This window comes from Canis lupus, chromosome 20, assembly GCF_003254725.2.
Source record: "Canis lupus dingo isolate Sandy chromosome 20, ASM325472v2, whole genome shotgun sequence".
In the NCBI taxonomy this organism is placed as follows: Eukaryota; Metazoa; Chordata; class Mammalia; order Carnivora; family Canidae; genus Canis; species Canis lupus.
The window spans coordinates 36,535,447-36,556,598 of record NC_064262.1 but is presented as its reverse complement, the minus strand read 5'-3'; the positions used below and the strand labels follow the sequence as shown (position 1 = coordinate 36,556,598).

Sequence of the window (21,152 nt, the reverse complement as noted above, 5' to 3'; positions counted from 1 at the left end):
GCCTTTCTTCAAAGTGAGCAGCATCAGGAGGCTGGACTCCTGTAAAGTCTGCTCAGCTCTCCACTATTAGGAGTTGTGCATATCCAGCTCTGAGGAAGAAATGGATGCATCCAGATTGTCCCTGTATGTAGTGTATGGTGGGATCTGCTTGCAGTTGTTTGGAGAACTGAGTGAGATGATATGGGGAGAGACCTCACCCAGGGCAAGGTCTGTGGCTGGAGTTGGCCCTCCATGGTGAGAGATGCTGTTTCCCTCCATTAGGCTATGATACCTCTCCATGCCAGGCCCTGGTTTGCTTTTTGCTCCAGACTCTAGGCCAGGTTGAGTGCCACCTGAGTCGGGACAGGTGCTCTGTCTATGCTCTGGCCAGCAGCTGTAGGCGGCTTCTGCTTCTCTAAGGAGCATGGAGTATGCTTCACTGGGCTGTGTCCCTGATAGGACACCCCTGTTGGAGACCTGAGGGTAGAAGTCCCAGCATCTCTGTGAGGATTGTGGTAGCAACTGTCTGCTCCAACTGGAGTGAAGGATACGGGACGATAGGGTGTGCCTGTTTTTCATGACTCATAAAGCCATCAAAAGAGCACAGATCATGTTTTTGCCTCTCCAGAAGTTCTTCATGAGGTTTTATTAAACGTATTGGCATGCGGGACACACCAAAAATTCTCTGGAAAAAAAAAATATTTCCAAATTTAACATTTTAAAATGTAGGGAGTGGTGTTTTATGTGTACTTGTTTTTCCAGATGGTTCATTTATTTTCATTGAAAAAGATCAGCACAAGTCAAAACCACAGAACTGTCTGGAAGCAATTGAGAAAAATAGAAATACCTTGGAAATGACTGGTTCTGTTATGTGTAACATGATGAAATGAGAAGTTCAATGAGCAAACATGTTCGTTCAGATTTAGTTGTCATAGTTTAATCTAATCTCAAAGTAACCACGACAACCTTTTTTCCCCAAAGAGCAAATGACAGGACAGCCTGTTTGCAGTATGTGTTGTAAGGACAAGCAGGTGCTGTGGCTTCACGCATGCAAGTCTGGCTAGTGAAGGTCTCCGAACTCACAGATCATTGTTTTGGCTTCCTTGTTTAATGAGGTTTTCACTAAACGACTAGCTTAGTGTTCCTGGATACTCTTGAGAACCAGTTTTAAAGTATATTTCTTCCTTTTCTCCCTTCTATAACATGATGGAACTTTGCATCACACTCTCCCAGAGGTCAACAGGGAGAAATGGGGACCTGAGTCTTGTCAAGGACTTTTCAGCTCATATTTATTAATTGTGCTACTTGAGAACATCCAAGTCTCTCATCAGCCCCAACTGGACTTTGGGGAGATGGGTCAGGGGGTCTGGGTCATGATGTTTTCCATGAGGATTGGTACCTCGGGCCTAGTCATTTCTTAAGAACTATGAAATTGTTAAAAGTGCCCAGGAAGGTGTGACTGTTTACACTCACCTGGCAATTGTCTTGTGCCTTCTATAGAGAATTCAGACTGTTCTAGAAGACACGATTCCGTGTGTGTTTATGAATGTATAATCATTCGTTGGGAGGTAAATATGTATTGTAAAAGAAAGTGCTTCAGACATTTGTGGAGTTCTTAACCACCCATACTCAGATGGTAAATATTTATGAGAATCCTGGACCGTCAAATGGGAAAGAACCCTACAGATCATCTGGTCCATGGGCATCATCTTTTAGACGAGGAAGCAAAGGGCTGTGGAGGGGTAGCAGCTTATACAGATTCCCACAGTCAGTGGGTGGCTGAATGGGAATAGACCCATTTTCTCCCAGTTCCTGGCCTAGTAGTCTTTTCGTTCCACCCCACTGTCTCTTAAACTGGAGTCCTATGAGCTCTGCTGCACAGTGATTATGTATAAAGGAGCCTAATGTCAGGAAAGTCTACACATTCACATTAAGATAAACTTCATTATCTCATAAATTTGGCCAATCTGAAATACAGTAGTTGCAGTGAACAAATATGTTCATGAAACACATAACTCATTACCATAGACTTGAGAAGAGCTAACTGCCAGATGATGATTTGGAATGCCCCATCCATGTCCAACCTCCCCCCAGTGAAAAAAAACAAACCCCTGTCCAAGTCCATGAGAGCAGATACTTCTTTTCATCTAATTCCTGATAAAAGGTGAAAACATTAAAAGTCATCCTATTAATCATTTTTTTCCTAAAACCATTTGAACAGTTAAATATCTTAATTACAATTGCTAATGACTATTTTTTTTCTTTGCTTGGTGTGTTCTGACTTCTGTCTTATTCACCTCTAGCATCTTGGCTTCTTACACTCTCATTCTTGGAATATGTATTGGGAGAGGGAAAAAGATACTATAAAAGAGCTGTGTGAAGGAGGAGAGAGGGTGGGGAGAGGAAGGGGAAGAAAGGGCAGAATGGGGAAAACGTGAACCTCACAGAGCAGCAGCTGTGCTCACGGGGTTGAGGAGAAGAACGTGGATGCTAAAGCCAGGATTCCAGAAGCCTGGCTGCAGTGTGGGTTCTGGTTTCTTTCTGACCACTCACCCATAGTCTGCTGTTTCCGCCCATCTACTCCTAACCTGAGTGTTGCCTCACCAACCCTCTTTCCATGATTTCACTCCTCTCCTGTACCGTGGCTTCCAGGTGTTCACGCCCCACCCTCATCCTTCAAGTCCATGTCCCTGCTGCAGGACACTTCTCCCTTAATGCTGAGCCCATGATTAAACTTCCTGGGTGCCGAGTGGCTCTTGCCCTTCTACCTCCCTTGTTCCAGGGGAATCTCCTTTCCACATCCTTGTTTTTGTTTAGGCACAGGGGTTTGCCTCAATACCCGGCCTCCATGGGTGCCTTCTCCTCCCTCAAACTCTGTTGCTGATTCATCCCTAACCTCAGGCTGTCCTGCCTGGATCCCAGTGCTCCCCAGATACCGCTCTGCCAGCCTCACCTCTTGCTGTCTTGTCCATCTTTCAAAAGAGGCTGCCTCTTGCAGATGAGCTAAGAATCCAGCCCTGTAATCCAAATTTAATACCCAGAGCTACCCAGCTGCAATCTGCTTTCCTTTCCTGATCTTCTTTCCACTGTGTGACCACCAGCCAAAACTCACTGGTGCCCGGCCCACATTGCCTAGTTTCCCTCCGTGCTCCTGGTGCTCTTCCCTCTGGCCAGAGTGGCTCATCTCCCAGGGCCCCCTGTGCCAGTCCATCCTCTCCCACCTTTAGGCCCTAGCGAGAGGGGGCTGTTGCCCAGTTCTCTGTCTTACCCCACTCAGAAGTGATGTCCTTCATCCATCCCTCTTTAATTTTCACTGTTTGATATTACTCCTATAGAATCTGTGTGCTACCCTAGCGGGATGTGTGTTTCATTCTTACCTCCCCTTCTAGAATATGCTTCTTTGAGAGAAGGTACTTTATGTAATACATCTTCATATTCCCCAAAGCACTAAATTTTACGCTTGCCACATGGTTGCTGTTCAAGGAATTCTGTTGAATGGGTAAACAAACATGTGAATGAATAACTGACTTGGAGATTGGGCAGTCCTCTCTCTGGGCCTTAGTTTTTCCATCTGTTGAGTGAGGCAATTGGATTAGATGGTCTTTTAGATTCTTCTTTAACTTATCCAGGTTTAATATTAATTTAATGTTAAATATCTCTGAGTTTTATTACTGTGTGTCATACATGAGGCAGGCATCAAGACATCATCAGGAATTACATTATGTATATGTATGTATCTGTGAAGTATCTCCCTGGCTCACAAACTTATTTCTCTCTCTCCTAGGTTTACAAGTTGTCCTGAACTCCATTATAAAAGCCATGGTCCCCCTCCTTCACATAGCCCTTTTGGTATTATTTGTAATCATAATCTATGCTATTATAGGATTGGAACTTTTTATTGGAAAAATGCACAAAACCTGTTTTTTTGCTGACTCAGGTGAGTAATGAAAACGGTAGCTAATGTAACTTAAAAATTTAATTTTCCCCAAAGTAACTTCTGTGGTTTTGGGAAAATCTAAAGCAAAATGGGGGGTGGGGAGGGTGTGGAAGAGCCAAATATACCAGTAAGAACCAGCCAGTTCTTAGCATGAATTATGTTCAGAATAAATGAGGATTTAATCTCTTCTATCCTGATTTCCTATGTAATGCATCCTGGCACATAAGATAAAGTATCCCCAAAACTAGAACATGAGGGGAATCACTACCATCGTTCTCTGTACGCTGAAGAAAGGTGCTGTAGAGACAGGGCAGAGGAGAGAGCCGTGGATTCTGAGTGCAGAAATGGCATATGCCACCAAGGAGGGAGACTTCGAAGTGGACCTTTAGGGTCAAGTGGGAGACTGACAGCATAGATAGGAGGCAGGTGTTCTGAGCTCTGGCGAGGGCACTACACTTCCATTGGCTTCGGGCTTCCTGGTGTTCATGTGTGGGGTGGTGAAGCCTGTGTGCTCTGTTTGCAGATATCATAGCTGAAGAGGACCCAGCGCCATGTGCGTTCTCAGGGAATGGACGCCAGTGTGCCGCCAATGGCACGGAGTGTAGGAGTGGCTGGGTTGGCCCAAATGGAGGCATCACCAATTTTGATAATTTTGCCTTTGCCATGCTCACCGTGTTCCAGTGCATCACCATGGAGGGCTGGACAGATGTGCTCTACTGGGTAAGCAGCAGGGGGACAGCGTGTGTGGTGTTCTTTTGTTGATAGAGTGTTTCATTCGCTAGAGCCATTGAAGAGTTAGCTGAAAAAGAAACCCTGATAGTCAGTTCTTGGGAAGGGAAGCAGACCCTCTCCTCAGTGAGATGACCCCTCTTTCCTTAGTTTCCACTTAGCCTTAGTTTCCACTCCAGAAAGCTGCTGTCTGCCTGGGGACATGCTGCTCAGTGTGCCCACGAATCCTTTAGAGGAACTCCCAAAGTCAGGACTGTTCTGAATTAAATTCTTAGAGAGCCAGGGGTTATTTTTCAGGTTAAGATGCTCCTGGACTTCCATGAGCTTGATTTATTTTTTACTTTTATATTTTTTTACATAAAAGGTAGCTTGCTTTATCAGATACTAAACAGAAGAAATTGGATCCCTTTTATGCTTTCCATGAACTTAGTACAACCTTCAGGCCAAAATGGATTTCCCCATATTATACTATTTCCCTTTTGCATCTTCAGCAATATCATAAATCAGCCCAGCACAAGCTCCTATGTCTCTCTTCCTTTTTCTTTGGAACTATAGAAGTCTGTCAGAGAGGGTAGGAAAGGCACATCAAACTTCCAGGGCTGGTGGATCCATCCAACCTGCAGTGAAAAACGGAAGGACGCCTTTTCTATGGCTAAGGTCTGGTTATTCTTGTTCCCAACAGAACCCAGAAGGATTTGCTATAAAAGAAGAACAAAAGTATCTTAACAGCTATTTCCCAGAGCTGAGGTTGTTTGGTTATTTATTTGATAGAATCTAAAAAAGCTCACAGAAATTTAGAAATTATTTTCCCTGGCACAGATTGCCAAGAAAAACAGCCGACATGCAGATCTTAAGCCTAAACCCAAGTTCAGATGGGATTAATCAGGATTCCAATAATGATTCGTTAAAAGGCAATTAGTGATAAAGTACTTCTTGAATGGGCAGTCTTTAGTTAGGCCTACAAATTGAGAAGTAGCTTCTGGCTCTAAATCTTAAACTCTTTCTAGGGTTCCATATTCCTTTATACCTTCAGAGAACCTGGCACACAGTGGTTATATGTAGGTTTTTGCTTCCCTTCACCATTGAACACCATGTTTATAGGATTGTAGAAGTCCTTATGTATTCAATTAGGCAAAAAAGGTATGTTTTTATTTTCTTCCCCAAAGTGTGAGCCTAATTTGGTAAAAAGTTTTGAGCATCACCAACGTGTTGTATCTTGTTTCTCTCTCTTTTCTTTTCTTTTTCTTGTTGTCCTAGGAAAGAGAGAGAAAGTGTGTGTGTGTGTGTGTGTGTGTGTGTGTGTGTGTGTGTGTGTGTCTATGTCTGTGTGGGTATGCATGACTGTTATTTACATCCATAAGATGATGCCTTTCAGGAAGAGGAAGAAGGAGGGAAATTATATTGGATGAACCAAGACCATGCCTATGGCAAGGGGACCTTCAAATCAGATAAAGCATTCATTGTCAGTATTATTTTCAAAGTTGCAAATCCTCGTTAGATTAATCTCAATTCCAGTCTTGCCTTGAAATTTCTGATAAATAGAAAAGATTTATCCAAATAGCCCAAACTTTGGTCCCTGCCCCCTGCCCCAAATGGGATAGGAACAATATTTTGATTTTTTTAAAATCTGACTCCTTTCAGCTCTGTTGTTCTCTCTGTCAGAGTCAACTGTCCACTGCTGATCCAACATGCCTTGACTACACAGTTTTATACTTTGTTAAATTTTTGCACATGGATTCTCTCATGAGAATCTCTTTCCTGTTGTCAAGCAAGTGAAAACTGTGAGTGTGTGGTTAAAGGAGAGAAAATTCCATGCACCCAGAAACCAAAGTTTCCATTGCTTTCCTCTGAACCTTTAAGTATCACCTAGGATTGTATAATTATCATCTCTATTGTTAATATGACAATCAGAGTTAATAATTTGACAATATAATAATTATATTCTCTGTGAATTACAGGGCATCTTTATTCTGATGGAGGAACTCAAGTAATTTATCAACATTATCCCAGTCTATGTCCCTTTCTTAGAAGGACTGGGATTTTGAAGATCAAATGTGTGTATAGAGAGACCCAGTGAACATCCCCAGAGTCCTCCTGCCGGTAGTCGTGGTTCTTGATCAGAGATCTATAGACCTATAAGGGGCCACATGGTAAATATATTTGGCCTTGCAGACCATAATATCACTGTCACAAGGACGCATTTCTGCCCTCTGCCTGCCCACGTTGCTCAGAAGCAGCCATAGACCACATGTAAACAAATGGGTGTGGCTCTGTTCATTAAAATTTTATTTCTAAACACTGAACTCTGAGCTTTGTATAACATTCATGTGTCATGAAATGTTGTTTTGATTTTTTCTTCCTAGCTATTTAAAAATGAAAAGCTACTTTTAGCTCAAGGGCTGTGCAAAAGCAGGTGGTGGGCTGGCTTTGGCCCACAGGTCATAGTTTGGTGACCCCTGCTCTAGACTGGAACCCAGCACGCTTTCCTTGGCATTCTCTACTGTCAGAGGTTTGTGAACCATTCTAGAACACTAGAGGGCAGCTAAGTAATCTTCCAAACAGTTAACTGAGATCTTATCCTCTGAAACACATCAGGTTGTTTTTCATTGCTTATTGATTATATTTATTAACTCATCAGAAAGACCAGAGCCAAGGCACCAAACCATTTTTAATATTTAATGGGCCATGGTCAGATGGAAGGTACACAGCTGTGTTCCAGAACAGAACATCCTTGACCGGCACAGAGCAAGTGCTTAACAAATACTAGTTACCCTTACTCCTCATGGTATAATCCCATTGCCTCAATGTAGAAGGGCCATATTTAAATATCAATTTTTATTCACAATAAGGTGTAAAGGAAATATCTTGAGAGACAACTAAAGAGATTGTAAATATTTATTGCAAGCAATCATCTAGATGTTTGTATATGGTGGACAAAGTCTTTGCCAGGGATTACTTAGCATCTTGTCAAGTTTATATTTGGTCAATGTTCTCAAGCTCACTGATGCCTTGGTTCTCAAGAATTTCTGGCAAAGGCCTGGCTAGGTCTTGAGAAAAGTACAAGTGGGTCCAATATGCAAGAAGGACATACTTAGAACTATTTGGATGTGTGGGAGTGGGATTATCAGTTTCTGGTGGGGAAAAAGTCCTTATAGAGCCCTGTTATAAAGTTCATTCTATAAGCATAATTACAGTGCCTCCTCACCCACATATATTTGTTGTCTCTGGAGGAAACAGGGTATAGGGCAAGGGAAGAACATGAAGGCTGGATAGGGCTGGGTGCATGATCTTGGATAGGTCTCCACAACTCTCTGGGCTTTAATTTTCTTATCTGCAAGATGCACAGTTAGACTACCTGAACCAGTTCTTCAACTCAGAGGAAATATTTTTAAAAATAGGAAATTAAAATAGCATTGGTTTAAGGAAAGAGCGACTCACACATAAATCATTTATGATCCCTTGCCTTGCCGCCACGCTCCTTCCTCAGTGAACATGCCTATGAAGGTGCTGGCTGCCAGACTCCAGTGTAAAGTTCTCATGGTCAAACTGATGATCTGCTTCGTTCAAGACACCTAGGAAATTTCTCTCTCGTTGGCCAACAGCCTGCCTTTCTCTTATTCCAACCAGTATTACCAAGTTTCCAGTAGTGTTCTTCACCAGTTAGAAAATAACAAAAAGCTTTAGGTTGGTCTTTAATTGGAGACAAGAATGTGCATCTCAGTCTTTGAAATGAGGGGGAAAAAAAAAAGAAACTAAATAGAATATTATTTTCTAGGTATCAGATGACACCACATGATGAGTTTGATATGAAACTTTTAAGAATGAATGTAAATTGAAAGGCTGCAGGTCATGTTGATTTTTTTTCATTGTTGATAAAGACCATGCAGACAAAATTCCCAGCAGAGCCTTTATTGTCATTTGGGTATTTTGGGGGACAGCTCGCCAGTTCTGACTTCTCCCATGTATTTGGTGAGGTCTGAGAAATATTGGCCTCTGATAAGAGACTTGGATTGAGAAGTTTGGAGAAGGACTGGCCCTTAGAGCTTAAGTTTTGTTTCTTTTCCCACCTTCTGTAGAGTTAGAGATAATCTTCTGCGGCCTTCCCTCCAGCCCCCAGCTGTCATTCCAGTTGATATTTCTGATCCAAGTAATTGTGAATCTGTCAAACACCTATTCCTGAGATCAAAAGCTGCTTTAATTTTTAAGTGCCCTCCCAAGTGGAACAGACTGCTGTTCTTAGAACATTCTGTGCAACAACAGACTGAGGCCTGAATGAGGATTGGTAAAGTGGTTGGCTTGGCCGCTGACCAGCCCTTTCACCACATCCTGGTCAGCTCACAGCTGGGTCCAGGATGGGTCACCTCGCACCAGGGCAGTACAAGAGTGAGGTCTACTGATGGGAGTGTTGGACTTTGCACATCCTTCCTCACACCATGAGCACACACTCCCCTTCTATCTGCACTGCTCCAACCTAGAAGAGACAGGTCCAAAGAGAGGTCTCTATGGAAGGTCCTGACTCCAGGCCAGGCTCTGGCCACTACACCAGGCAGCCTGGTTCTTCTCTTCCACACATGGGTTTTTAAATAAGTTTAGTGGTTTCATTGCTTTGGAAGAATTACCTTCTGCCTTCCTGCTGAAATTAGTTTATCCAGCTTAATTCGATCAACAATTGCAGCCACGGCCCTGGTTCATTCATTACTCTAATTGCCAATGTGAGATGTGCAGACTGATATGAGTTCTATTAAGCACATCAATTTTCATGTGGCCAAACAGGTGTTTCATAAGGGATTTAATGCCCTCTCCCTAGACTTCAGCAACAGATGTTAGATCTTTTTTTTTTTTTTTTTTTAATGTTCTCTTTTCCTGTTTGGCTTCTGCATGCAGCAAACATAGTGAAATGCACACACTTCATTCTGTAAAGCTAAAATCCAAAGCCGGGTAACGTGGAGGAAGTCATATGCTTGAAGGCCGAAGGGGCTTACAAGAACCATGACTCTCAGACTATGTATAGTTCTATTGGCCAAGATTATGGGTGTTCCAAGCAAAGTCAGGCCTGCAGCCATTCATTCTATCCCCAAACTGGTCCTTAATGCCTCCTTCCTGGGAGAAGTGTTTGCCTAATTTAACACTTACAGGTGCTGCTGGAAAATACCATCTAGCCATGAACCTTGAAGCACTGGTTTGCTCCCACATGAAAGCTGCTTGTGACCAAACCTTCCCTGTGAGGGTCTACCCCAAAGGCCATGTCTGACTCTTCTAGAAAAAGTGGCACAGGGTTCCTCTGGACTCTTTTACCTAGTCTTGGTCAGCTCACAGCTGGAGTCAACTCTCGTGGGTGGGTCATCTAGGTCAAAGCTAGGTGTGGGGATAAAAGCTTCTTTCTTTATCCTGGGTCCTTCCTTGGGTGCAGGTGGCAAAAATTTCATTCCCAAAAGCTCCCTTGAATGTGTGTCACCTAGTTGACTTCTGAACACTTTCTTCTTTGTGTTAATTTAGTTGTGCTTATACTCACTGATTGCAGATAATATAGATTTTAGGTGGGTCAGGTTCTTTGGATGGGTTGGCTTCCAATAGAAATTTATTACTTTAAGGTGTTTTTTTTTTTTTTTAAGGGAAAGAATTGATAGTGTCAAATGTTATAAGTTTGTCTCTGTAAGACTTTTCCACCATCACAAATGATAAAAGCAAAAAGTTTTAACAACTTGAGTAGGAAATACTTTTTAGCTAAGCATTAGCTTAGAATAGATCTACCAAGATCTAGTCTGAAAGTCCATCATCCAAGACTTTCCATTAAGCCAGATCCCAGCTGATTGCCCTGCTTGTGTCAAAGTCTGCTATTATTTGCCCCCAAAGCTTTGATGACTCTTCATGGGTGTTTGTGTGTGTGTGTGTGTGTGTGTGTGTGTGTGTGTGTGCGCGCGCGCGCACGTGTGCACGCGTGTTGGGAATATATAGTGAATGTACCTTGGCTACTGTTGTCTCTGATTCAAATCTAAGTAAATGTTTAATTCAATATATTGAATACTGTCTCTAATGTCACCTCTCTCTTTATTAGATCCTCTTATTAACCTGCTCCTATGAGACCATCTCATTTCTTGCAGATGAATGATGCTATGGGATTTGAATTGCCCTGGGTGTATTTTGTCAGTCTCGTCATCTTTGGGTCATTTTTCGTACTAAATCTTGTACTTGGTGTATTGAGCGGGTAAGCTACACCTCTTTCATCTTGAAAGCAGAGTCCTAAGGACAGTTGCCAAGACCACACAGGTTTTGCTAGATTGAGGAGGGGAGGGCAGCCGGATGGGTGCCAAACATGTTCTGTGTCCTCCGAGATGCTTTCTCTTTTGCTGAGGCTTCCCAAGTCAAGATGCTTTCTGGAATTTCACCAACCTTTATGAAAGAAAGGTATGGAAAGGTTATTGACCAGAAACTAATCAGCGTTGTTGCTTGGAATTTAAAGAGATTCCATTGCTTGCCCTTTTGTCTGTCCTAAAATGAGATACATTTATAATTGCTTTATTGGTCTGGATCCAAATATGCAGATTAATTGGTACAAAACAGTAGCTAAGCGAGCTGATCCTGGCTGACACTTGGTGGGCCAGGTTTGTAGATTTCACCAGAACTTGTCCTTACCTGCAGGCAAAAAGTGAAAGGTCCTAGCTGGGGTCCCTGTCCTAAGAGCAGTAGTCTGTGTGGTCTGGCAGCTGCTCCTGGGGCTCTGCTCTTTAGTAAATGGATAACTGATAACTGATCTCCTTACATTTTACAGGTAAATGATGCGATAGGATGGGAATGGCCATGGGTGTATTTTGTTAGTCTGATCATCCTTGGCTCATTTTTCGTCCTTAACCTGGTTCTTGGTGTCCTTAGCGGGTAAGCAGTCAGATCCACGTTGCACATTCTGCTGCTGCCACGCGTGGGGCGGCTCTGCGTGTCCCCCAGCTGCTCCCTGCGGCTTCTCTGCATGCGTGTGGACTCTGATGTCCCTTCTGTGTGTTGCTTTGGATTGAACTGTGATTCTCTCTGCCTGTATCTTGTCTGTGAGATTCTGTGTTGCTGACGCTTGCCAAACGTTATTAATTTAATGAAAACATTTCCCTGAGGCCAGGTGTGTCAGTGTGGCCATGTGCAGAAGTGGATTACAATGAGTGAAGGGAGTCCCAGCCTCGGTGTCCTCAGGAGAGGGTCTTTGTCTTTTGTGGCTTTGTTCCCATTAGTATATAACCTGGCCTTTTTGAGTTACCCACAGTGTGTTGCGAATGTTTCCAGAGTGTTTCAGATTTTATGGAGAAGGAGGTATAAACCCAGATTAGCACATAAATACTGAACAACTTCAAAATCTTACATCCTTCAAGTCATTTATTTGCTTGGTTTTCTGCTACTGTCATTGTGAGGATTGTCCCTCTAATTCATGATTAGTCTCAACTTGTGGAATCTTTAATGCAGAGTAACAACCAGCTTTTGCATATGCACTTCCTATGGCCTTATCATTCTGCTCACTCAGTCACTGTTTTTGAAATTTCACTTCGCTGCCTCCACTCCTTGGATGACCATAGAGTGGTCCATCTTCTCCATAGAGAAGATTCTCCATAGAGTGGAGGCTGACTCGGGCCAGGGGATTCTGGTGTTTCTCGGCTCTGCCCTGCCTGTTCTTAGAGATGCCATCCCAGGCCCCTGAGGTGGCTCTGTATCCTCACCACCCACAGACACCCAGAAAGGGTAGCACCCTGAGAAGGAAGAAAGGGCTGCCTGGGCTCTCCCAGAAGCTGCTCCAGAACTTAACCACTGCTGGTGGACAAGCACCCCAGCTAGAAGCCGGGGTTGCCCATCTCCCCAGAGGAGCCTTTGTCACCCACTGTGCTCACACTTCCTCAGGAAGTACTTACTGGTGGCACACTTGAGTCCACATGGGCAAATCCTCACCTTTATCTTCCTCTTTCCAAGTCTGTGTCTCAGGATGGGGGAGGAGGGGTGACACCTTCATGGAATGCTGAGTCAGCAAAGAGCCCTATATCGCATTGGTCCACACGCTGCCTTTGCCAGAGCAGAGAGCACAGCTCCTTCTCCACCTCTGCTCCCCTTCTTGATCTGCCCTCTAAACTGCCTTGATGTTTTCAGGGGATAACGTATTTGGGGTTCTCCTTGACCGAGTGTGCTCACTTTTACACCACAGATGAAAAACTGTTGTGGAAGCCCGTCTCTAGTGATGGCCCTGGAGCCCATGCCCCCAGTGAGGCAGGGTTGAGGGTGTGACAGCATCAAACCTCCCCCCCAACGCGCACACACAGCTTCCATCTACAGATGAATGGCTTTGTAAGCACCTGTGTGAAGAAGAGTGCTTTCATCCTGATGAGTCTCTGTGGCCTTAGGTTAGTGTTGGGCTTGTAAGGGTGGAATTTATCCCTGGAGAAGCAGCATGGTGTCGATTTTGCCTCAGGAATGGCCTGTACAAGGTTAACAGCAATTCTGTTGTGCATTCCTTGGCGCCCCATGTCTCCCAAGTTCAACCAAACTGACTGAGGCCATGGAAACTGCTAATTTTAACAGTGCCAGTGACATGCCTTATCTCCAGGCTTCCCGGCACAGGAGCCATCGCCCCGGCGTGATGAAGCAGCTCAAGACAGAGAAAGAAAAATATGGGAGGAGGGGCTCCTTAGTAGAATGGCGGGCATTAAATATTGACCTCCATGGAGGATGACGACAGTGACACCCTCATGGGACAACCAGTTTACTGGGATATATTTTAGGGAAAATAATAAGTAATTTAAAAGCATTTTTATATGAAAACAAAACTTAGATCCCTTCTGAGGGAGAACACATTGCATGTGAAAAAATAAAATCCAAGACTCCCCAGTGATTTCCACTGTCCGTTCCTGCTGTGCCCCAGCTCCTGGGGGCTGCACATGGAAGGTGCTCCACTGTGAGGCCACAGTGCTGAAGGGTACTTGGTGCAAAGTAGAGCCACGGCTGCAAAGCAGAGCCTTTCAGCCATCTCTGCTGGTTCGGCTAGCATTTCCTGTTGTGTGCTGGCTCTGGGCCAGAGACCAGGGGTGCCGGCATTCTAAGACACAGAGGCATTGGACTCAGACTCTCCTTGTCTGGTGGGGAGACTGTTAAGCAGTGCAGGATGGCCAAGCTGGAGCAGAGGTGTGCTGTGGGCTGTGTAGGCTGCATGTCTGTGAGCTGGATCTTGAAAGGCGATAAGGCATCTACGGGAGGGGGGAACCTATGAGGAGCCTGCTCCCACCTCCCTGAACAATTCCCAGCTCCTCTGGCACTTCCTTCCCCTTAACTGGCCCCCAAAGCAACAAAAAATCAAAACGAGTTATTCGTATGCATTTTCTTACTAAGTTTTTTAAAAATTTGCTTTAGTCTTAGAGTTCTTCACAGTTTTTTTCTAGGGAACTAAATGTTAAAAGGAAGACAACTTGTATTGCATGGCCCCTTAGGGACCCTCAGACCCGCACACATATAATCCTTAAAGTGCTGAATTAAAAGCCTCCCATTTTAGAAACTTCAGACTGTGCTATTGCCTTCTAATGAAGAATCGTTAAATGGTGCTTGTGTGTCTTTAAAGTCTGTTAACCCCTTGGAAGTACTTGTTTCTGCTCCTTGGCTTTTTCTTTTTTTGTGTGTGTGGCCATGCCATCCTATTGTATTCGTGAACTGATTTTAACCTGCACACTTGATTTGGTGTTGGTACATTTTTAAAGCATTCTAAGACTGATGCTTTGGAAAAATCTTTGGTTTTACAACAGATCTTTTCTCAAGGTGAGTATGAAGTTTATGAAGTGTATACCCTGTGTAGCCAAGCATGAACACAGATGAAGACTTTTATCTCTGGTGGTGGTGTTCTTTGGGGAGGGGGAGCCAAGAATGTCTGTAGCTTGTGCTGCAATTTTACACTGTCATTGAGGAGATGATCCTGTTATGACCAAGGATTGGAAAGAATGTGTCATTTAAGTTTATAAGTCAGGCAGATTTTGTCTCTTCTCATGCTGTGGGTGGTTGTTTTTTTTTTAGAAGTTTCATGAATTTTTTACTTTTAACATTGTTCATTTAGCTCCTTGTCCCTTTTGAGGTTTTTGTCAGTAAATAGAATAAGAGAACTAATTGGTGGCTCGGTGCTTTGTTTCTTTAGAATTACTGCCAGATTCCTGAGGGGGTGGGGGCGGGGAGGAAGTGGTGGTCCTGGGCAGTGGATTCACTTTTTCACCTGTAGGCCCCACCTGATGCCAGGTGTACCTGTGGTGAGGCCCCCTAGAAGAGACTGGTAGATGCGAAGGCCTGGGTTCTGGTCCTGCCAGTGTCCCCCACCAACTCTGAGCCTTATCTTTGTAGCCCTGAGCTTCCATCTCCTGGTCTCTTAAGTAGGGATGGTCCCGTTGTGCAGCCTTCCTGCTAGGGTGGCTGGCTTTATATCAACCTTATATATACAACATAGAAGTAAAGGACTTGACTCATCGAATGCATCTTCATCCTAAATCCATGGACCTCCTCCCAGTCCCCTCTCTGGGCAAATGGGGACAGACACAGGAGTTCTTTGGAAATTAAAGTGTACCATTTTCTGGATTTACCAGGAAGCGACCAAGAGAAAAGAGTCTTGTATACACATTCATGCTGAACTCTGTGCCCCCCAAGGTGAAGCTATGGTTCAAGGTGAAGCTGTTCTTTGTCAGCCACAAAGTATTTTCCAGCTCTAAATCTTTGTGACTCAGGTTCTCTCAGACAGTGAATTTTTTTTTCCCCACAACGTAGGGGAATGGCATTTTTGTAGCATCATGGTTAATCACACCAGCTTTAGAGTTGGAAAGTAATGACATGATTCTCATTGAGCCTCACTTTCCTCATCTGTGCAATGGAGCTAAAATACCAACCATGTGAGTTGTGTGAGGATTCAATGAGCTGGAGCATAGCATGCCTGCTCCTTGTTATCGTGGTGGCTTGAGTGAGAGAATATAAAACGTGATTTGTTGCAAAAAAAAAAAAAAAATCTAATCAACTCAGTCTTTTTAATAATAATTGGTCAAGATCGGCCTGCATAGTGGAAACTCTTAAGTTATATAATATTTTTAAATGTTTTATTGCATACACACATGTATATATAATGACATAAGCCAGTAATTACTGAAAGATATTACATAAACCACCTCCTGGGCCTGCTTTAAAGAATAGATTAAAATCATTTATAACTCGCCTATGAATTCAAAGCTTTGGTTTTGCCAACATCTTAGGGAAAATATTTGAAAGACTTTCTTAAAGCAGGCTTTGTATGTTAAAAGATAATGTTTTTTGTAAAGCAGATTTTATGACCTAAGACTGAATATAAACCCAGCCCATGTCTCTAAGTTCAAAGTCCTTCATCTCTAAATTGTGTTCTCTGTGTCCCAGTAAGTTCTAATTTACCAGATCACAGGTATCTTTTTAAATCATTAATCCAATTTTATATTACTAGAGGCCTGTTTATCTTCACAAGTTTTGAGGGAACATGGATGAGGTGAAGCATTCTAGAAAAAGCAAGGGCCATTTTAAAACCAGTGAATTATTCTGAGTTTCACTATTCGGCTCTTCTTATACTCCATTCTAGTTACATCAAATCCCAGGGCCTCACAAAGACTTAGGCATGGCTACTTGACTGTACAACTGTAGATATGGAAGGAATGGGGAGGGAAGGTGGTGGTAATGGTAGTGGTGCGGACTCTGGATTATATTATTTTGGGATTTTACAGAGCAGGATCGGTCTGGGGCATCATCATTTGTACCCTGGTCCATTTAAATTCACACCATTATATAAGACATGGTAGGTCAGAGGTTGCCTCTGATTCCTTCTCCTTGAATATTGGCTCAGGAGGCAAAACATAGCAGGTAGATGGTAGTTGTATCACTGGTGAATGCTTTCTAAGTGGAGACGTAACCTCTGGGAAGAGGCATTCTTATAAATTATTCATGACTGGGATTAGATTTTGCTCTCATTCAACACTTTACCAGCATCTGCTGATTGAAAATGAACACCAGAATTTTTTCCTATACATACTCCTCTGACATACCTGCGTCTTCGAAGAGTAGTTGAATTGCTTACAACATCGAAAGGGGTGGTGTTAAATGATGGGATAACCAGGCTGCCTGTGTGATTGGGTGCTTCTGTATTACAGAATGAACTTGTACTGATTCATGACTTAGTTCTGTCTCCTGACCAGCAGATTAAGAAGGCACATCGAACTCTAGTCTAAAAACAAAAAAGAGGGTATAGGGTTCTTAGATCTTACAACTTAAAAAAATTTTTTTTCTACCTGTAATTAGTGATCATGCTGCCAGAATTGCAGACAAAGACCCCTTTAATGATCACTGGCAGCAGAATAACTCTCAGATTTAGCTGGGTTTTTCCTTTAATTTTTGAGTTAGGCTAATATGTGAAAGATTTTCCCACACAGTTGGGTGTCTCTTTTCTTGTGCTTGGAAGTAATGTTGTGAGTGGGGTTGGAGATTGAGGGAAAGAGCCATGGGCTCTCTTTAGTGCCTTCACCTGGTTTGGCTTGGGTAGAACAAGGAATTGAGCCCCGCTTCAGCTTTCCATGGAAGAATGCTAAATTTCCTTTTTCTGATGAAGAACCAAGCGAAACATTTCTATATACTTTTAAAGACTGAACTTTCTTGTTGCAGAGTAAAAAGGCTGTTGGGGGTAGCTGGCAGCTGGATCCTGGTGCTGTCGGTACCACGGTACCTGAAGTGCACAGGCTGGTAGCCACACCTGACATTAGCAAGTGAGTGGTAACCTCTCTGCCACTGGCTCTCAGCTACTGTTTCCATAGAAATGGCTGTCGGGGATCAGGGGAAGCGAGGTAAGTGAAAGTTTTCGCTGATCCTTGTTTCCATCAAGCTGACGCCTGTTTCCCTGGCAACAGCAGTGGACAGCAGCCAGGCACCGGCAACAGATTCAGCAGAGCTCTCTCACTTGTCAGCTGTGGCTATCATCTGTTCCTGACTGAGTTCCTTTTTTATAATGCACAGCAAAGACCGCTGAGGACCAGGAGCCACCTCTGGCCACGTATTTCCTCCTGGGCCCCAGTTGTGCTGATGGAGAGCTCTGGGCTGAGCAGGCTCCCTCGGCAGCCTTCCCTCCACCGTGCTCTGCTGTGTTGATGGGCAGTTAAGAGAAGGGGAGACGTAGTTGTGGGCGTTGGTGTTGTAGAGCAGGTTATTTAGTCTTTTTTTTTTTTTTTTTTTGGTTATTTAGTCTTTGATCCCAAGTCCTGGGGGAAGAGAATTCATTATACTACTTTAATTCACAGACCCAGCTCTTCATAAAGCTGCTGGAAACTTAATGGCCAAAATTAAAGCCATAATTTTCCTGTGTTCCCTATTCGATTGGTGGCCTTAACAATTGCTGTACAATGAAAGGAATGTTTATGAACTTAATAATTTGACTTCTTATGAGAAACATATTGATGGTTGCTCCTAAGTTGCTACTGTCAGCCTTGTCAGTTTTTTTTTTTTTCTTCTGTGTGATGTTCTTTTGCAGGCTGTTAGAATTGCTCACAGAGATCAAATATTGGTATAGCCGGGCAGCTTGGCATACAAAGGCCAGTATGTTCATAGTACAGGGAGTTCTTTATTAAAGTCCAGCAGTTGTTCCCTTCTTGGAATTTCATTTTATTATTTCAGCAGATGTATGCATCCAAGGCACAAGTATCCTCCTCCCCCACAAGACCGCTGTCCTGGGTCCCAGGAGGCGGAAGGGAGTAATGCTTATTGCCGTGGTGTATAAGATGGGAGCACGTAGGTAGGTAGGTAGGTAGAGGCATGGAGTAAGGTGCTGAGCAGTGTCTGGTTTTATATCCTATAAGGTACCATCAAAATGCTTTCCCTCTGAAACAAAACAAAACTCTGGTATTCAGAGCTGTGTCTCTGAGAATCAAATGAAGATATGGAGCCACCGTGTTATGAGAATTTAGATTGGCTGTCTAGAGGAGCACTGAAAAATTATGGATTTCCTGTCTCTGGAGGGCTTTTTGAATGACTGTCTTCCTCAAGCATCTGAACTAGGGCAATATGCTTGGAGGGCAGTATCAAGATCTGACCCTGTACCTGCTGGTTGGGTTCAATATAACAGACTAATAAGAATCAGAAAATCTAAAAAAAAAAAAAAAAAAAGAATCAGAAAATCTTGCTAGATGTTTTTTCTCTTACACTTCTTAAGGAAAAAAATGACTTATTCATTTAATGAATATTTTTAAGTGCCTACACAATAGTCGATGTATTTGCCAAGCACCTTACTAGACATTGGGTTTCTAATAATGAGACAAAGCCTAGTTTTTGTCTTCATGAAGCTTGTATCTAATGGGAGAGACAAAGATTATAATTATAAACTTCTGTAAATTCTTTGAAAGAAAGGTATGTAGGGCTGTGAGAGTGTTTAAAAGGCACAGCTGATATCTAGGGGCTGAGGAGAAGCATCCCAGAAGAAGGGAAAATGCACGAATAGCCATCATATCCAGGCAAGATGGGGGAGAAGTTGAAGTTGAGGAAGGGTATTCTAGTCAAAGGAAAACTCACTCAAAGGCCCTACAGTAGGGAGGAGCAGAGGATGTTGGAGTAACTGAGCAAAACCAGAGGGGCAGGCACCCAGGGACCAAGGAAAGAAGGGTGGAGAGAAAAGACTGATCAGCAAAACCCAAATCAAGAAAGGTCATTCTAGATCACATCACAGATTTTGGTCATTAGCTGAAAGGTAAAGCTACCGATGAATTTGAAGCAGGAAGTATGTGATTTATATTTGCATTTTATAAGGGTAATTCTGTGTTATGATGTCTTCAGCTTACCTTGAAATGGATCAAAAAATAAGATGACTTTGTGAATGGATAGAAGGGTGGATAGAGAGGTGATAAAGAAAATCTAGATGTTAATTGTGAAATTTAGGTGGTAGGCATTTGGGTGTTTACTGCATAATTCTTCTATGAATGTTTGGAAATTTTCTTAACAAAATGGAAAAATTTGCATGTAAAAATCACTCTGGCTGCTGCAATATGAATGGACTGGTAGATAAGACTGGATATGGGAAGGTCAATTTAAACTGTTTATAATCTGCTTCCAGCCACAACATAGTAACAGTTGCAGAGTCCACCTTTTACCAGAAATCATTAGAAAACTGGCCAAAATATATGAAGCAGTCTTTCCCCCCCCCCAGAGATGGAAATAGGCAGTGCAGGATTGGGATCCCTAAGAGAAGGGAAACACATCAAGTAAGCCCCACAAATGCCTTGGTTTTCTGCCTGAAGACCCTTTCAGAATTGAGGCCCAGGGAGGCAGAGCCCAGCAGAGGACAGCAGTCTTTTGCTGAGGAGGCAAAGAGCAGAGCGTGGGCTGCTGAGGCAGCTGGAATTTTCAGAGCAGGGTACTGGAGAGGGCTTTGCAGAGAAGGGGGCTTTGGAAATCTAACTAGGGATCCTCTTAAATCTTTGACTCTAAGCTGCTATGAAACTACCAAGACATGGTGGAGAACAGCTCCTAGAAATCTGTGAGCTACTGGAGACCTCACTATGCTGGGAAACACAGGGGTTCTGATCAGCTGGAGTGGACTGACCTTGATAAATACATTGGACAGTCAATTGAGACTTCAGAAAAGCCAGGCCTTAGGGGTTGAGGCTTCTTTAGCTCTATAGTAAGAGCTCCTCTAGACCTACCCTAACAAAGCTTAAAAACAAGCTTCGAAAGGCCCAGGTTAAGTGGCTAATTAATTAAATACCTGCCAAAACAAAAGTCAACACCCATTACAGGAAGACACCCAAATCCAGATGTTCTCCGAAATGTTTCTCCACATCATTAAGAATCACAGGACATGAAAGGAAGCAGGAAAACATGATCAGAGTTAAGGGTGGATAAGTTGATACAAATTGAGAGATGACAGGAGTGTTGCAATTAGAAGTCAAATACTTTGAAATTGCTACTACAAACCTGTTTAATGAATTGAAGGAAAGGATGGATATACTAAAGGAACAGATTGCAAATCTCAGCAGAGAAATAGAGGCAATACTATGTCTGGAATAAACAGATTGAACACTGGGAGGAAAAGAGAGATGATCAGTGAAGACTTCGTGATCTCCAAGGACAACATTAATCTGAGAGATGTGAAAATGGAGTCCTAGAAGTAGAGGACAGATTGGAGAAGAAAACAATTTTTAAAGAAATAATAGCCCAAATGTTGAAAATTTTTTGAAAACTATAAATTCAACATCCAGGATGCTTAGCAAACCTCAGGTAGTAGAAACATAAGAAGTGCACGTAGACCCATCAAATGCAAATTGCTGAGAATAAAGACCGGGAGTATTTTCAAAGAAACCAGAAGGGAAAGGGCAATTATATATGGGGAAAAAATAAGATTATACACTGACTTATTCTCAGATATGATGTAAGCTGTAGAACAATGGAATGACATCTTTCAAGAGCTGAAAGAAGAAACCAAAATCTGTATTTAGTAAAATGTTTCTAAAAAGTTAAGATAAAAATAAAT

The 21,152-nt window shown here is 42.9% G+C and overlaps 1 protein-coding gene across 19 annotated transcripts in view; it reads left to right on the top strand.

Annotated features, from left to right (window-relative positions):
- Positions 1-21,152, top strand: part of CACNA1D (calcium voltage-gated channel subunit alpha1 D) — a 302,856-nt gene that overhangs the window by 152,930 nt on the left and 128,774 nt on the right. For 12 of the 19 annotated variants that reach the window (XM_025456187.3, XM_025456181.3, XM_025456178.3 and 9 more), the window contains exons 6-8: positions 3,764-3,916; positions 4,440-4,636; positions 11,415-11,518. In XM_025456187.3, the coding sequence (XP_025311972.3) occupies positions 3,764-3,916; positions 4,440-4,636; positions 11,415-11,518 (454 nt within the window). Of the gene's footprint in view, positions 1-3,763; positions 3,917-4,439; positions 4,637-10,746; positions 10,851-11,414; positions 11,519-21,152 lie in introns of those variants that run through there. The other 7 variants (XM_025456183.3, XM_049098278.1, XM_025456179.3 and 4 more) reach the window with 2 other exon arrangements.